This window comes from Bos grunniens, chromosome 13 (assembly GCF_055505025.1).
Source record: "Bos grunniens cultivar Pamir isolate PY7600 chromosome 13, Bosgru_T2T1.0, whole genome shotgun sequence".
NCBI classification, from domain to species: domain Eukaryota; kingdom Metazoa; phylum Chordata; class Mammalia; order Artiodactyla; family Bovidae; genus Bos; species Bos grunniens.
In genome coordinates this window covers 21141549-21159922 of record NC_141177.1, presented here as the reverse complement: position 1 = coordinate 21159922, position 18374 = coordinate 21141549, and the positions used below count along the sequence as shown (strand labels likewise).

Genomic DNA, 18374 nt, shown 5'->3' with positions numbered 1-18374 from the left:
TAGCCACAAACCGCAAACCCTTGTGGTTTTGAGTCTCAGTGCCCAATGTGAGGAGCAAATCTAGATTCCGGTCTCTCATAATTACATGGTGTTTCCCTCCCTGGGTCAGGGAGCAGACTCTGGCTGCTATATAAGGCCAGCCTGCGACCAGATTCAGCTGAAGCAGAGGGCCCAGTGAACAGGACCTCTCAAGACCGAGCTGCAGGGACCTCCCGGGGGGTAAGGAGGTGCCCCCTTCCCTCTTCAGAGTCTGGGCAGGGGGAGCCCGAGGTCTGGGGAGGCAATGAAGTGTGTCCCAGACTGGATACCTGCCTGGGTGACCCTTTTCTGAACCTCAGTGATCTTGTCTGCAGCATGGGCATAGTCAGGAGACCTCTCAGGGATCAACAGAAGGGCCTGAGTCCCTTGAATGACATGGGTGAGCAGAGCTGCACTCATCTTCCCCAGGAATGTTGGGGTTGGGTACCCGGGACCTTTGCTACCTCCCTGACACTCATTAGCTGTTTGCTGATGCCAGAAATCCCTCCTTTGATGCCCATCTTTTTAACTGAAGGTGGTGATCCCTCTTTGAACAGAGAATTCTCTGGGCAGGGGGTTAGAATGAGGTGAGGAAGCCAGGGGGAAAAAATTCTTAAATATATGATACCATAATATTCTACTATGAATGAGTTCCCATGAAATTCTTCCTAGGGGAGCAGGGAAAGAATGGAGGGGCTGTGTGAACTTCAGGGGATGTAGGAGACAGGAGAAAGGGAAGAGGGTGCATATGTGGAGGGGGTTGAGGCCAACAATTTCATAGTTTGGCCTGGAAGGAACCATGTCCTGCTCTGATTCTCTGAGGCTGGTGAATGGGTAGACTGGTTTGGCGGAGTAATAGAAGTTTATTAGACATGAAGGCAGCAAAATAAAATTTCCTAGCGGTTGACCTGCTCATCCCCAAATGCATGCTTCACCCCTCCAATCTCATAATACTTCACATCCACTTCTTAGGGGTGTGAAATAATAGTCCCCCCAAAATAGCTACTGTTTATTGAGTGTCTGCTATGTACCAGATATGATGAGCTGGTGACTGCATGTATGTGCGTGCTAAGTCACTTCAGTTGTCTCTTTGCGACCCTATGGACTGCAGCCCATCAGGCTCCTCTGTCCATGGGATTCTCCAGGCAAGAATACTGGAGTGGGTTGCCATGCCCTCCTCCAGGGGATCTTTCCAACCCATGGGTCGAACCCACACCTCTTATATATACTGCATTGGCAGGTGGGTTCTTTACCCCTGGTACCACCTGGGAAGCCATGATGGTGACTAGGAAGCTGTAATTCAAAAGGTCAAATCTCTTTTCTAAGGATTAGAATCCAGAGAGGTTTGATCTAGAGCCCTTCATCTTAATGACATGATGATGGAACAGTCTCCTCCAAAGAGATAGGAAGGGGTATTTGCTAGCTGGCTGGATGCATGCAAGTGTGGCTAGGTGAATGTGTTGACAGGTGGATGGACTGATGGAAGGATGTATGGGTGATGGATGTATGAAAGGAAGGAAGGAAGAAAGGATAGGTGGATGGATATAAGATCAGCTTGCTGGTTGGTTGGGTCATGTATAGATGATGGATAGATGGGAAGAAGGATGGATAGATGGATGGATGGATGAATAAGAGGGGGAATGGATGGTTGATGAGTGGGTGAATGGATGGGTGGATGGGGGAATGGAAGGATGGATGGATGGGTGGTTGGGTAAACAGATGAGTAGATTTCTCTAGAAATCTCTGGAGAAATTTCCCCAGAGTCTGCCTTCTACTAATTTGCTATTTTGATTGGAATCCCCAATAGAGTATTTTTTCTCTATTCCTGAAGCTCCATTTGTAAATTTTCATCTGGGGAGATATTAATGAAACATCTATGTTATGGAACAGTTCAGTTAATGATATGTCCAGATTGACTGCAATTTGAAAAGCTCAGAAGGTGGCATCAGGAACTCTGGGCCTGCCTTATTCTATGCCCTTGGGTGATTTCCCCTGTTTCTGGGCCTCAGGGTCTTGATGTGACTCTTGATGGGTTGGGAAGGGGTGGTGCTAACTCCAGCTGCTGGGCAGGGTGGTAACACCCAGCCATGGCCCTATGACCCGCTGTCTCCTTAGCAGAGAAGCAGTGCCAGCATGTGGACGGCGTGGTGTGTGGCTGCTCTGTCAGTGGCGGCTGTGTGTGGCGTCCGCCAAGATACAAACACCGTCCTCAGGGTTACCAAAGACGTGCTGAGCAACGGTGAGTCCAGTCCTGCAGAGAGTGAATGGTGGCAGGCGGTGGGTAGGGAAGTCCAGCCAACTCTGAAATTCCCAAGCACTCTCTTGCTCACTGGCAGGTTCTACATCAGAAGGATGGGTGGCTTCTCTCTGGGCCTTAGTTTCATCTTTTCCGTGAGCTCCCACTTCCTGAGCACTTGCTAGGGGCCAGGCACCATGCTGGGGAGTGTATGCTTGAGGCAGTAGAAAGCAGCGATTAAGAGCTTGCGTCTTGGAGTCAGCCTTCCTAGAGTTCAGATATTGGCTATATGACCTTAAGTCCATGACTTGAGTTCTCTGAGCCTCAGTTTTCTCATCTGTGAAGAGGGTGTCATTATGGTCCCCATCCTGGAGGACTGATACAAGAATCTAATGAGATGAATGACCTTTTGAAAACTTAGCACAGTTCCTGGTTCATAGAAAACACTCAAAAGTGGGAGCTGTCGTTGATCCTGCCTTCAGTTCTTGGGGGTCTCTCTTTTGTCATCTGGCAAATGAGGACATGTCCCCTGCCCTCATTCCTGTCCAAGGTTGTCATAGAATGAAAAAAATGGGGTCATTTCCTCAGTGTCACAGGCCTCAGTTTCTTTATCCATCAAATGGGGACAATAATTCTGGCCTTGACTGTTTTCCAGGAATAAATTTGAATAATGCACGAAGAAGTAGGGTTTTTTTGTTGTTGTTGTTGTTTTTTACACTGTAAAGTGTGGAGTGCTTGGAAGGAAGGATCATGAAGAAAATCTACCCAGGTTTGGCTGAACAATGTTGAAATCCGGTTAATGTGTGAGAGGTCAAAGCCAGCAGCTAATGAGCTCACGGGGATGTCAGGGCTGGTCAAGAGGAGCCTTACCATTCGACCTCAGGAGTTTACCAGTGGGAAAGGGGACTAGGGAACGAGCAGTGCTGGGGACCGGAGGGGGAACGAGCCTCTGAATGAGACCTTTGCTTCTCCGCAGCCATCTCGGGCACCTTGCAGCAAAGTGATGCTCTTCGCTCAGCCCTGAGAGAGGTGCCCATGGGTAAAGCTGGTGGTGATGGTGGTGGGCCTCTCCTGGGGGGTCTGCTTGGTGGAAGTGGAGGTGGTGGGGGAGGTGGTCTTCTGGGGGGCCTGCTCGGTGGCGGGGGTGGAGGGGGTGGTGACCTGTTGGGCGGAGTTGGAGGAGGCTTATTGGGTGGCGGTAGCAGCAGTGGTGGAGGGCTCCTGGGTGGCAGTGATGGGGGGCTTTTTGGTGGTGGGAGTAGCAGTGGTGATGGTGGGCTGCTGGGTGGTGGAGGCCACGGTGGTGGGGGGCTGCTGGGTGGCAGTGGTGGGGGGCTGCTGGGTGGTGGAGGCCACAGTGGTGGAGGGCTCTTGGGTGGCAGTGGTGGGCTCTTGGGTGGCAGTGGTGGTCTTTTGGGTGGTGGCCGACATCGTTACGATGACTACAGACGCGCTGAATTCCCCCGAGGTGTCGGTGGTGTTCCCTACAATGACTTTCACGTCCGAGAACCGCCCCCAAAGTATACCAATGGCCACCAGCTGGGCGGTAATTACAAGTATGGTCACGTCGAGGCCAGTGACAACACCGCTCAGTTGGGGGGCAAATACCGATATGGTGAGATCCTTGAGTCCGATGGAAGCGTCAGGGACCTCCGAACCAGCAACTACCGCAATGCTGAGAATGCACACGGCAGCCACAGGGACCACGGGCGGTACAGGTCTGCTGAAGGCGCGGCGCCCGTGGGCAGACTTCACCGGCGAGAGTTGAGGCCTGGAGAGATCCCGCCTGGTGTAGCCACTGGGGCACTGGGCCCAGGCGGTTTGCTGGGCACGGGGGGCATGCTGGCAGCTGACGGCATCCTAGCAGGCCAAGGTGGGCTGCTCGGCGGAGGTGGTCTCCTTGGAGACGGAGGACTTCTTGGAGGAGGGGGCGTCCTGGGCGTACTTGGCGAGGGCAGCATCATCAGCACCGTGCAGGGCATCACCGGGTAAGGAGAGGCTGGGGTCTCCCTGTCAAGCTCCCTAATGAACTCTGAACAAGAATAATCACCCCCAGGGGCCTGGAGTTGGAATTAGGATGGTCTTCAGTGTCTCATACACTTTAGGACCTGGCCTCGGGACTGGACGTCTTGAGTCTTGTATGATTTGGGATCTTGCTGTTAAAAGTCCTGAGTTTGAGTCCCAGCTCAGCCTTTTAGATTAGCCTGTGACTTTGGGCCATTCTTTTCCTCTCTCTGAGTCTCATTTTCCTCCTCTGTAGAATGGTCATAGTAATATAGTCGAGGTGGAAAACACCCAAGATTGCGCATACATATTATAATTTCAACTATGCTCAGCCTCCTCCTCATATTCACTATTTAATTTGACCAATATTTAGAGTACCAACTACATGCAGGGTGCTCTATTGTCCCCAGGGGCACGACCTCATGGTGAGCCAAGACAAGACACATCTCTTGTCCTGATGGAGCTTGCAGGCTGGTGGGTTATATGGCATCAATGAAGAAGCCTGGAAACAATTATACACTTACAGTGCTAAGAAGTTCATGAAGAAGTGAGGAGGTGTATAGTGGAGAGATCAGGGGAGGCTTCCCGGAGGAAGAAAACCTAGAGCTGAAATCTAAAGAATGTGTGGGAAGAAATCAGGCAAAGCCGGGCAGGGACAGGCAGAAGGAGTAGCATTTTTACTGGGAGAAAAAAAAAAAAAAAAGATCCAAGCAAATACATGGAAATATAAACAATAGACCTCCAGGCAGTGGGAGACTGGGTCATGGCATATTTTTTGCCTTTAATTTTTCTGTGTTTTCCAAACTCTATCCATGAATCGTAGGTCTTTCTAGAGCTGAGAAGAATGAATGGGGCGCAGAGGAGGGGGGTACGGGGAGGACGGTCCCTGGGAGTGGGGTGCCGGGCACTGGAGATGGCAGCCCTCTCACTGCTCTTGGTCCCCCGCAGGTTACGCATTGTGGAGTTGACTCTCCCTCGGGTGTCTGTGCGGCTCCTGCCTGGCGTGGGCGTCTACCTGAGCTTGTACACCCGCGTGGCCATCAACGGGAAGAGGTGTGTGTCCTTGGTTCCAGAGGGGTCCCTGCCACCCTACATCCTGGCTGGGAGATCTGGGGCAGGTTATTTCTCCTTTTTGTCCATAATGTGGGGACTAAAAGACCTGAGGTGTCATCAGCACGCACGTGGCTTATACCTTTGGGCTCAGGTCATCTCCTGAGCAGCAAGCAGTGAAGGCAGCCTATGCAGAGGTTAAGATCCTGGGAGGTTGGAGTCTGGGGGCCCCTTGGGTTCAAATCCTGACTCTCTTTTAACCCGTGTGAAGTCAGGCCAGTTCTAATATCACTGAGCCATAATGTCTTCACCTGCAATGGGCACAATAAGACTTATCCTTTCCCAGGTGGCTGCAGCCACTGTGACAGATGGTCTCCCTGAATAGTGTCTGCCAAGTAGTTGGTGCTCATTAGAGGACCTCAGGTGGTGGACCTTTGCACTGATTTATCCCCATGGGAGGAAGTCATACCTACAAAGCAATATGATGGGGTGGTCACCTTGGAAACCAAAATTTGGACATAGGTTCATTTATTGGCCTCTGTTCCCAGCCTTTGAAGCTCTCATAAGTGGGGATAGATTTGTTCACAGATGACTTGAGGGTCCATGGAAGCCTTCTGGTTTGGGACCCCAGACGTGAACCAGCAGCATAGTAGATGGCAGGAACCGCCAGGGCAAAGGCCAAGGTGCAATGTGGTGGTTGGGCGTTGACTCACTGTCTCCCTGGTACCATGGTCTCCTCTCCTCTAGTCTTATTGGGTTCCTGGACATCGCAGTGGAGGTGAACATCACGGCCAAAGTCCGGCTGACCATGGACCGCACGGGTTACCCGAGGCTGGTCGTTGAGCGATGTGATACCCTCCTGGGAGGTATCAAAGTCAGGCTGCTGCGAGGGTGAGTACCAGTGGGCTGTGGAGTGCCTTGGCAGATGGTAGAGTGATCTGTCTTTGGCCAATCATAGTTTAGAGCAGAGGCTCTGGAAGCAGGCTGGGGTTCAAACCTCTTCAGCTTCACTATTGCTTGCTGTGTGACCTTAGATAGCTCTGTTGCTCTCTCTGAGCTCCACTTTTTTTATCTGTGAAATGGGGGTCATTTTTTCCCCTTTGGAATTAAGATGGTGAGTGTAAAACACCTAGTGAAAATCTGGCACATTTTAAGAGTTTATGTTACTTGAATAACATGGGTATTGTGTTCAATGGTGCTCCAACTCACAGTGAAATTTCCCAGTTGATGCTGTTCCTGTGATCTTAATCAGATGTTGAGTTTTTTCTATTACACTCTACTCACAAACTGGCAGAGTGCACACCTTGTGTCCAGAGGGGTTTTCAAGTGTCTGGATATTGGCTGGTACGCTGCCCCCTGATGATGGTCTCTGATGAGGGCACATCAGGGCTACTCAGAACTGAGTTCCTTTCTTTTCATTCCCTGGCCCTCATCTTGAGAGATCCTTGTTCTTGGTCTCTCTGAAGCCCCCTAATCCTTCCTCTCCTGTCTCATCAGTTTCTTTCTTATCCAGCCCTCATGTTATCTAGACTGTGGGATCAGAGAAATTCACTGATGAAGGGACAGGCAAATTTGCATTTGAGCCCCAAATTTCCTATTCATGTGGGCTTCTCTGAGCCTTTCTGCTCCAGGGTGGGTGGAGGCAGAAAAAAATCAGCCCCTGGTGTTCTGGTGAGTTGAGGAGGGGGAAGGATATCCAGAAACTTCACAGATTTTTAATTCACATTTTCACAAGGAAAAATATCTGGTGGTACATTGTTCAAAATATAAAATGATCAAAAGGCATGGCCCCCTGCCTCTCCATCTCCCATCTTCCCCCTTCCCAGAGAGCTCTCCTTGGTTATTTGTTTCTTGATTCTCCATCCAATTTTTTTAAACAAATGAAGCAAGCATGAATGTCAATTTCATCCCCTCTGTCCTTTTAACACAAGTGAGCACATACTGGAAACACTGCTTTGTGCTTTTCTCTCATCATTGGTCTCTTGGGAGAATCTTCTGTGCCAAACACGAAGAGTTTCCTTTTGCTTACCTTTACATGGTTGTGTAATATTCCACCGTTTGGTTGAACTGTCATTGATTTGCTCTCTCTTCAGGCTACTCCCCAACCTTGTGGACAACTTAGTAAACCGAGTCCTGGCCAATGTCCTCCCTGACTTGGTAAGAACCCATCCCGGGACCAGGAGCAGGAAGTACAAACTTTCCCCAGAGTGAGGGCCCCGTGCAGCCTCCATTCCTGGAGGCACACAGGTGACCCAGAAGGAGAGAGGGACCCAGGGGGCTGGGACGCGTCCCTGGGGGTCTGAAAAGGGCCCTAAGGAATGCGGAGGGACAGATTGGTGAGGGGATAAAGAGGTGAGGCTTGAGATATATACAGTCCTTGGTTGGAAACCCAGCTCCAGCACTTCCAAGCTGGGTGGCAGTCACATCACCTCTCTGAGCCTCAGTTTTCCCATCTGTAAAATGGGGATCATGAGAAAGCCTTCCCCACAGGGCTGCAGGGAGGACAGGGCCACGCACAGAAAAGCAGTCAGTACAGTCGCTATTATCATTGTTCTCACTTGTGCACCATCCCCCACGCCCTGAGCGGTCACCAGGATTCCATGCCCTTTCTCCCCTGCAGCTCTGCCCCATCGTGGACGTGGTGCTGGGCCTTGTCAACGACCAGCTGGGTCTCGTGGACTGTAAGTCCTTCCTTTGTTGCTTCATTCAACCAGCATCTTCTAGCACCTGATCTGGGCCCAGCCCTCGGAAGGGACCGGGGACACAGCAACGTCTGGGAGGAGGGCCCTGTGTGGTGCACGCTGTGCTGTGCGTCTGATGCCAGGGGAGAGGGGCTGCCTGGCCCTTCCTCTTGTCCCTGGACACCCCACCCCCCCCGCAAGCCCCAGAGGGAGGAGCTTCCTGCTTGGACCCCCAGGCGCTGCGGCTCTGGATGGTGTTGGGACGCTGGGTTTCCAGCCCCCAGGCAGCGTGTGGACTTGGAGAAGCTCTTCCCAGTTCCCTCATCTCTAAAATCAGGGAGTTGGTCTCAAGCCCTAGAGAGACTGGAGTGACTATCACTAGGTTAGGGAGTGACAGATGCCGTGGAGACTGTCCAGGTCTTCAGATTCAGGCTGTGACACTCACCCTTGATCCAGGATTTCAGAGTAAACATTCCTGAAGGCAAGTCTGCCCCATGCGGTTGTCCAGGTCGTGCACTCCATGATTCCAGGGTCCTCCATCCAGATAGATCACAGCATAATGGTAGCACCTGTTGGGCAGTGCACAGTCTCTACCACCGTACAGGGTTGGAAGAGCCTAGAAGTTAGGGCCGTTTATCACAAGCAGTCAGAGAAATGCCAAACTCAATTAAGCGCCACGTTGTGGAGCCCCATAATTTCTTCCCAGTACAGCACTTCACAGCTTACAAAGCTTATCAGTATGTAGAATCTCATTGCCCACCCCCAACCACCAATATTGTCTGAGGAGTTCTATTAAGCTTATTTTACAGGGGAGGAAATGGAGATTCAGAGAGGTGCAGTGTCTTGACCAAGATCACACAGCAAGGAAGAGGCAGAGCTGGGGTTTGAACCCAGAATGCTTGCTCTTTCCATGGTGTCTGGAGCCAGAACCTTGCTGCCCACTCCCCTCAGGTCACAAAGAAGGTGTCTGGGTGGGTGGGGGGAGCTTCCTGTGACCCCACCTTTGCCTGCAGCTCTGATTCCTCTGGGGATACTGGGAAGTGTCCAGTACACCTTCTCCAGCCTCCCGCTCGTGACTGGGGAATTCCTGGAGCTGGACCTCAACGTAAGTGCCTGGGCTCGGGTGGGGGAGGTGGCCTTCTCCATACAGGCCGAAGTGTGAGCGAGGACCCCACCTCCCCTGATCCCTCACCCCCCGGAGCCCCCCCACCCCACCCCCCACCATCAGGGCTGCTACTGAATGCCTGGGAGGCAGCATTTGAGCAAGACCTTTTCCTGCTTGGATGAGGACCTTCAAGAAGCTGTGTTGGGAAATTCAGTCACAGCCAACACTCACCTAGTGCTTGCTGTGTGCCAGGCACATTCCTGGAACTTTATGTAGATTAACCCCGAAGCAGGCACTCTTACTGAGGAAAGTAAGACACAGAGAGGTTAAGCCACCTGCCAAAGGTCACACAGCTAATAAATGTGAACCTGGGCTTTGAAGCAGGCAGTCTGGCTTCTAGCTGTGGGAGCTGCTGCTATGGGCTTGGGTTTGTTGGAGGAGTGAATCTGGCTATTTGTGTGCTGGTAAATATTAACACCTGATTCTTCATAGTTGTTTAAAAAAGTCCTAATTTGTAATGTTTGCTGATTTCCATGGTGTAAGTACCCCTACCCTGACCAATTTCAGGCTACTAACATGACTCACTAAACACAGGGTTGGAAAGACATGCCTGGAATTGGCTCTTGTGAGCTGATGTGAACTAGCTCAAGCACACCGCTCAATCAGGCCCGTAACTGTGCACGCGCATGCACACACACACACACTTACCCTGGGCTGCACACAGACAAGTGCCTTCCACTTCCTGCATCAGACACAGAGCATGCACACCCATGCCCTCAAAGACACAGCACACCTGTGCACACGTATATGTGCACACGGAGTATATCCACAGGCACAGAGGATTCAGGAGATGTTTATCAGCTGCTGCGTGCCAGACTCTGGACTGGGACTGGTGGTGAACATAACAAGATCCCTGACTTGAGGGAGGTGACCATCTACCGGAGTGGATGGGCCATCTAAGAATCACTCAAACGATTAGAGACTTTGAGCTCTGCGAAAGGGATTCCTGGTCTATCAGAGCCTAAAGCAGGGGATATGATTTACCCAGGGAGGTCACAGAGGACTCCCTGGAGGAGGTGATACTTGAGCTGAAGACCAGCCGAAGGAGTGGGACAGAACAAAAGAAGAGAGTGTGGGAGGAAACAGCAGGCAGGAAGCACCTACAGATGGTAGGGGGGCTGAGGTGGAGGTACAGATAGACAAGACCCTGGTGGCTGCATCGAGGAAGCGGGTGAGAGAGGCAGAGTGACTCCAGATGAGGCAGACCACACAACAGCTTTTATGCTATGGAGAGTAGTCTGGCCTTTAAAGAGTAGATACTCTGGTGTATATGGTACAGGTGCATCAACTTGCTGCATTGCTAGTGGAGGGCTCTCATTCTTCTGTTTCAAATATATGGCACTGAACCATGGCTTAGTTATAACTGGTCATAGAGCAGGAACTGCAAGAGATGCTTGTTGTTCAGTCACTAAGTCGTGTCCGACTCTGTGACCCCATGGACCGCAGCACATGAGATTCCTCTGTCTTCCACTGTCTCCTGAAGTTTGCTCAAATTCATGTCCATCCAGTTGGTGATGCTCATTAACCATCTCATCAAGAGATGCTATTCCATCACAAATTGAATTTTTGGGACCATACATGAAAGTCACTCAGACCCAGTGGGTTTAACCAAGGAAGGCTGCCTGTAGGCAGATGCAGGGATTCATTCCAGCCTTCAGCCCCTGTCCTCCACTCTTCTCTCTGCACCCCGCCCCCCATGACCTCTTTCTTCTCTACTTCCCCAGACTTTGGTTGGAGAAGCTGGAGGAGATCTTATCGACTACCCACTGGGGCGGCCAGCCTTGTCTCCCAGGCAGAAGATGCCAGAATTGCCCCCCATGGGCGACAACACCAACTCCCAACTGGCCATTTCTGCCAACTTTCTGGGCTCGGTTCTGACTCTCCTGCAGAAGCAAGGGGCCCTAGATATTGACATCACCGATGGCATGGTGAGTGAGTCATGGCCCCCAGGAAGGGGCGGCTGGGCAGCGCACAGCCCACTGTTGATTCTCTCTAGTCCCCAGTGTCCTGGGAAATGGCTTGAAAGCAAGGACTATGGACAGTTCACCCCTTAACTCATGACACTAAACAACGTCGAAACGTTGCTCCCTATCCAACTCTACATAATTTTATTCCAAACCTTAAAAAAAAGCATAATATAAATCCATATGTCTGTATCTCAGTACAAGTGTTTTGAATCCTTTTGCTTGGTAAACATTGATAGTGCATAACTAAGAGACATAAGAATAAAATATCACCTTTAGGTATGTTCCAGAGTCATTTTCTCTCCAAATCTTTTCTTTTAAAACATTTCAAGCCTTCATCAAAGCTGCAAAATAATACAATTAATGTCATAATATCCTTCACCTAGATTCACCAGTTAATATTTTGCCACATTTGCTTCATATCCATCCATCCACCTATCTTTATCTGTCTGTCAATCTATCTATCTGTCTATCTACGTATCCTCTATCTGCTGTTGAACAGCTTGAGTGTTTGGAGTTATCACATTTTGTTCCATAAAATTCAGTGTGTATCTCTTAAGAACAAGAGTTTCTCAAAATAACCCCATCATGTGCCTTATGTCAACCTTGACTCTACCAAGAGGAAAGTCTCCGTTTGGTGCCAGTATGATGTGACCCTCTCTTAAACTTTTGGGTGTCCTCTTTTAACTCAGGGAGAACAGAACTCCCCCCTCTACAGACAATGGTATCCACGCACAGTGAGGTCATTGTTTTGTTTTTATTGCATTTAGTTTTACAGATGCCATCACCTTCTGTCAAGTGGTACTGGCTTTCCATTTCTTAGTATTTGATAATTTTTAAAAGTTAGTCATTTAAGGAAGATATTAGCTAAATAATAGCACAGGTAGTTCGGGGATATGGCGGCATCATGCACTTGATGGACACTGGGTTTCACACCTGGACCCGCTGATGTCCATCTTGTTTTCATAAAGACTCACATTTTTAGAGGAGAAAGGTTCAGATCTTGCCTCCTGCCCTGAGAAGTCCTGTCTGTGGAAGCTTCAGCGGCTGCCCCATCCACTTAACCCCCAAACGGCTACCTCACTCTGCATGGTAGCCCTTATTGGACCTGTGGGGCCTCCCCAGAGGCCTTGAAGGGAGAGGACATGCCCCCACTGGTTGTCTGAGAGGGGCAGAGGTTTAATCACTGTGGTGGCAACTCCTGTCTGTCTCCATAGCCTCGGGGACCCACACAACCCTTCTTCTTTCCCTGCAGTTTGAAGAGCTTCCTCCACTCACCACGTCCACACTGGGAGCCCTGATTCCCAAGGTACGTATGGGTGGTGCCTCCCCTCGCCTTCAGCCCCACGTTCCCTTTCACTGTCCCAGGAGCTGGGCAGGAAGGGAAGACACTCAGCACTAGGGTGGGTGTTCCAACCTTCTCCCTGCGCCTTGAAAGTACAGTGAGAAAGGCTTGGAGACCAGACCCCCGGGGGTGTGTGGGCGCAGAGGCTGAAGTGGAAAACATCTGAGCTCTAGCTGTGGACAGGCCTGCCCAGATCTAATCCCAGCCTGGTCACTTCCTTGCTGTGTGTCTTTGGGCAAGAGTCTTAATATCTCTGAGCCTTAGTTTCCTCTTCAGTCAAAGGAGGATGCTAATAGCTATTACACAGGTTCATCCAGGAGGGTAAAGGAGATGATGCACATAAAGATACTGATACCGAGCTTGGGGTGGGGGTTGGAGAGCATGGAGGCCTAGAGGGAAAGAGCCACATCTTTGGAGCAGACAGACATGAATTTTATTACAGCTCAGCACATCCCAGCCATGCTTCCTTAGGCAAATGACTTCTCTCTGAGCCTCGGTTTTTTCACCTGGAAAAACGGGCAAAAATGCCGACCCGACAAGGTGACCGCAGCTCTGGGATTTGAATCTAGGCCCAGAGTAGGCATTTGATAAATGTTAACTATGATCGTTCTTGTTAACTTATTATTATTATTTTTTAAAAAGAGCAGATGCAAATGCAGTCTTGGATCAGCTGCCATACCCAGTTGGAACAAAGGCTTTTCTGATTCCAGTTCTCTTCCTAGCTCTGGTTCCAGGCCTGCTACCCTGCACCTGGCAGCAAAGAGCTTCTTACATGGTGTTATACAGTTGCCAGGGATTTCTGTAATTGACAGCCATTTTAGACATTTTTCATCTCCTGTCTACCTGTCCCATCCTGTTCTGGGTGGAATTCAAAGGAAAGGAAACTGCGCTCAACAAATGGTCACTATCGCCCTCGTGTGGTTGAAAGCTGAATGGCAGGGCACCATTAATGGCACAAACCGTGGCATTGCCAGGAGGCAGGCGGGCCCCTCAATCAACTGGACCTTCATTTATTGGACCACTTCTTACGTGCACTGCACTTTATGGTTCGTGAAAGTTGTTAAGAATCCACAGTTTCATGTGGTTTTAATCCTCCCCCCATCCATGGGACCAGAAGGGAAGAGAAACCCAGTTTACAGGTGGGGAAACCAGCTCAGAGAGGCCACACCATGTGGCGGCAGCCCAGCTGAGCTCAGTGAAGCAAAGACTCAGGCCATCCTATGGCGCTGGGCCTGTAGCAGGGAGGGAATGAGGCTAGACACAGAGGAATGTCTCCTGGAGTTACCAGGAGACGCTTGACCAGAGCCAGGATAGGTATCCTGAGCTTTCTGCTGCTGTGGAGAGAATTCAGGGTAACCTCTCAGGGTTCCTGAGAATGGAGAGTTGTGAATTCTTGGAGATTCTGCATGTTGGGGTGGAGGTGGTTGGGACACCAGGCCCCTCTGTGGAAATATCCTGAAAACCCTTTTGTGAAAAGCCAATGCGCCTAATTATCAATTTGTTGAGAGGCAATTTGCCCAAAGGTGAGTCCACTGAGTGGTCAATTGGTTATATTTATTAGATTAGCTGTTAGATCAAGAGTTTTCCAGGAGAGTTTCACCTGAATGTGGTCAGGAAAATGAACGCCTTCTTAGGATCAGGACATACCCTGCTGCACTGGATATAGAAAAGCTGATGTTTAGATTGGTTTATTTTTAAAGTAACTTTGGGACTTTTTCCATATATTTATGTTCACTTAACATATTTAAGAAAAATCTTCCTTAAACTTTTTTGGTAAAGCAGTTATTTAGTAAATATGAGGGCTGGTCTTTTTTTTTTTTTTTTTTTCTGAAGCTTTGCTCTGGAAGATTTTTGTTCTCACAGTGTAGAGGATAAAAATTTGCAATCCCTCGTTTTACTGTGCTTTGCTTTAGTGAACTTTATAGATACATGTTTTTTTTTTTTCCTTGTTAATTTTCTGTTTAGTTGATCTATCCATAAGTGTGAGTGGGGTATTAAAGTCTCCCACTATTATTGTGTTATTGTTAATTTCTCCTTTCATACTTGTTAGGATTTGTCTTACATACTGCGGTGCTCCCATGTTGGGTGGATATATATTTATAATTGTTATATCTTCTTCTTGGATTGATCCTTTGATCATTATGTAGTGACCTTCTTTGTCGCTTTTCACAGCCTTTGTTTTAAAGTCTAATTTATCTGATACAAGTATTGTGACTCCTGCTTTCTTTTGGTCCCAATTTGCATGGAAAATCTTTTTCCAGCCCTTCACTTTCAGTCTGTATGTGTCCCCTGTTTTGAGGTGGGTCTCTTGTAGACAACATATGTAGGGGTCTTGTTTTTGTATCCATTCAGCCAGTCTTTGTCTTTTGGTTGGGGCATTCAACCCATTTACGTTTAAGGTAATTACTAATAAGTATGATCCCATTGCCATTTACTTTATTGTTTTGGGTTCGAGTTTATACACCATTTTTGTGTTACCTGTCTAGAGAATATCGTTTAGTATTTGTTGGAGAGCTGGTTTGGTGGTGCTGAATTCTCTCAGCTTTTGCTTGTCTGAGAAGCTTTTGATTTCTCCTTCATATTTGAATGAGACCCTTGCTGGGTACAATAATCTGGGCTGTAGGTTGTTTTCTTTCATCACTTTAAGTATGTCTTGCCATTCCCTCCTGGCTTGAAGAGTTTCTATTGAAAGATCAGCTGTTATCCTTATGGGAATTCCCTTGTGTGTTATTTGTTGTTTTTCCCTTGCTGCTTTTAATATTTGTTCTTTGTGTTTGATCTTTGTTAATTTGATTAATATGTGTCTTGGGGTGTTTCTCCTTGGGTTTATCCTGTTTGGGACTCTCTGGGTTTCTTGGACTTGGGTGATTATTTCCTTCCCCATTTTAGGGAAGTTTTCAACTATTATCTCCTCAAGTATTTTCTCATGGTCTTTCTTTTTGTCTTCTTCTTCTGGAACCCCTATGATTCGAATGTTGTAGCGTTTAATATTGTCCTGGAGGTCTCTGAGATTGTCCTCATTTCTTTTAATTCGTTTTTCTTTTATCCTCTCTGATTCATTTATTTCTACCATTCTATCTTCTAATTCACTAATCCTATCTTCTGCCTCTGTTATTCTACTGTTTGTTGGCTCCAGACTGTTTTTAATTTCATTTATTGCATTATTCATTATATATTGACTCTTTTTTATTTCTTCTAGGTCCTTGTTAAACCTTTCTTGCATCTTCTCAATCCTTGTCTCCAGGCTATTTATCTGTGATTCCATTTTAATTTCAAGATTTTGGATCAATTTCACTATCATTATTTGGAATTCTTTGTCAGGTAGATTCCCTATCTCTTCCTCTTTTGTTTGGTTTGGTGGGCATTTATCCTGTTCCTTTATCTGCTGGGTATTCCTCTGTCTCTTCATCTTGTTTAAATTGCTGAGTTTGGGAGTCCTTTCTGTATTCTGGCAGTTTGTGGAGTTCTCTTTATTGTGGCATTTCCTCGCTGTGTATGGGTATGTAGAGGTGGCTTGTCAAGGTTTCCTGGTTAGGGAAGCTTGTGTCGGTGTTCTGGTGGGTGGAGCTGTATTTCTTCTCTTTGTTCAGTCGCGCTATGGGGAGGGAGGGAGGGATGCTGCAAACAAATGACACTGGCGTGCGCTCGCAGTGCCTCAGCCACACTGGGTCTGCCCCCGCTCACGGCGCGTGTAGCCTCCCTGCCCACACTGCTCAGGCTCTAGGTTGTTCCGCCGGGAACAATCCGAGGCTGGCCCTGGGTTGCATGCACCTCCTAGGTCCAAGCCGCTCAGGTTCAGGCACTCAGGTAGTCCTCAGAGGCGCAGACTCAGTTGGGGCTGCGTTTTGTGCTCTTCCCAGGTCCGAGCAGCTCAGGTGATGAGGTGTTTGGCGAGCGCCAATGCTGCGACTTATCGCCTCCCCGCCACTTGGTTATCTGAGTGTAAAACCGGCGCACCTTCTCAGGCAGATGTTGACAGTCCAGACCCCCAATAAGTTTTAGTTAGCAAAGAAGCCAGTTTTATAGATAATGTCTCTCTGGGGCTGCGATTGCCCCCTTCCGGCTCTGGCTGCCTGTCACCGGAGGGGGAAGGTTTGCAGCCGGCTACCTCTGTTTAGTCCTTTGTTCCGTGCGCGGGCTGGCGGTGTCTTAGGTTAGGGCTGGCTTTTCGCATGGTAGATATCCCACAGTCTGGTTTGCTAGCCCAAATTATTTCGCTCAGATAGTGCTCAGGGTATTCAGGCCAGATTCTTACTCTCAGCGATGCAGCCCGCGCCGCGCCTCCCTGCCCAGCCCCCGCTTGCTAATCGGGCTGGTCTTTTGATGACTGGTTCCTTTAGCCAATTTGGAGGAATCAGTGAGCAGCGAACAGGCTCTGATCCCTCCCACCGTGTGTCTCCAGAGGCCCCAGCAAATCCAGGTGGGTGGGGCAGGCTGTGCCTTGCTCTGGGAATTTCACTGCGAGGCACGTGGAATTGTAGACTTTCTCATTCTAGGTGGGGCATCCGGAGTCAGTAGGAAGGGAGAGAGGCCCTGGGCTCCCGAGTCACACATACCTGGCCTAGAATTTCAGCTCTCCTGTTGGCCTTCGACAATTTGCTTGATGTTCCCCCTCTGAGCCTCAGTTTTCTCATCTGTAACACGGAGAAGAAAAGCAACGTATGGAGTTGTGATGAGTCAATGAAATCATGAATGTCCAGCACCAAGCTCAGTGTCCCTCTCCCAATCCCACCTCCCCAGCCCCCCAGGACCCCACCTCCCTAAGGACCAGGTTTTGAGCATTTCCACAGTATCTGTGTCAGGTATTGGGTTTGAAGCTTTGCTGGCATTACATTGAATTCTCACGATATCTCTTTGTGAGAGGCTTGGAGAAGACAGCCCCTGGCCAAACCCCACAGTGGATGGAGGCTTTGCATGTGGTTTGTAGGACTCAAGCAATATTGCAGATTCTGAAGGGATCCAGTGTGGGACCCTCTGCTGTGTGCTTAGAGGTTGGCTGATGACCCCCGAGTCCCCCTCCACCGTGGATGGCCCTGCTCACCCCACCTGGTGTCTGTCCACAGGTGTTCCAGCAGTACCCCGAGTCCCGCCCCCTCACCATCAGGATCCAGGTGCCAAACCCACCTTTGGTGACGCTGCAGAAGGACCAGGCGCTGGTGAAGGTGTTTGCCACCTCTGAGGTCATGGTCTCCCAGCCCAATGATGTCGAGACCACCATCTGCCTCATCGATGTGGTAAGTGGGGGTGGGCGGTCTCCGGGAGTCTGCAGACACCTTCCCATGGTTCCCACCACAGTGACTATGAGTTGGATTTGGGGGCCAGATGACCTGATTCAAATCCAAGCTTTAAGGGCACTTATAGCTGTGTGACCTTTGGCTTGATTTTTTTCCCCCATGGCAGTAGCAGCAGGGTGTTAATGAGATGCTCAGAGAAGTACCAGAAACACCAGAAGGAAGCCAAAGTGCTGGCTGGTATTATTCCCAAAGGTTGTGTACCACACCCTATGGCAAAGCAGTCCTCAGTCAGTCATTCAGCAATATTTATTGAGCACCTATGGAGAAGGAAATGTCAATCCACTCCAGTACTATTGCCTGGAAAATCCCATGGACAGAGGAGCCTGGTAGGCTACAGTCCATGGGGTCGCAAAGAGTCGGACACGACTGAGTGACTTCACTTACTATGTGTTATGTTTTCTACTAGAAGCTGAAGAAAGGGGAACACGACGGATGGTTCTGGCTTTCTTGTCCCTGGTACCCAGAAGGGAAAAGATACAAATACAACAACTTCCAAAATTATTTCATAGAGGAGAATCCTCTTAAAATGATGTTACTCCTTTGATCGAAATTTAAACACAGCCCATCCTCTATCGTTCATAAAGTCCTTCCTGAGCATCCTCTGGTCACCTTTTAAC

At 49.2% G+C, this 18374-nt stretch overlaps 1 protein-coding gene across 1 annotated transcript in view; it reads left to right on the top strand.

Moving 5' to 3' along the window:
- The first annotated feature begins 2136 nt into the window (after positions 1-2136).
- The window catches only part of BPIFB4 (BPI fold containing family B member 4), a 31187-nt gene continuing 14949 nt past the window's right edge, over positions 2137-18374 (top strand). Inside the window, exons 1-11 of the mRNA XM_086330900.1 lie at positions 2137-2257; positions 3231-3293; positions 3723-4242; positions 5207-5311; positions 6056-6199; positions 7402-7465; positions 7929-7989; positions 9003-9094; positions 10879-11082; positions 12374-12427; positions 17527-17697. Of these exons, the coding sequence (XP_086187026.1) occupies positions 2152-2257; positions 3231-3293; positions 3723-4242; positions 5207-5311; positions 6056-6199; positions 7402-7465; positions 7929-7989; positions 9003-9094; positions 10879-11082; positions 12374-12427; positions 17527-17697 (1584 nt within the window). The 5' untranslated portion in view covers positions 2137-2151. The remainder of the gene's footprint in view (positions 2258-3230; positions 3294-3722; positions 4243-5206; positions 5312-6055; positions 6200-7401; positions 7466-7928; positions 7990-9002; positions 9095-10878; positions 11083-12373; positions 12428-17526; positions 17698-18374) is intronic.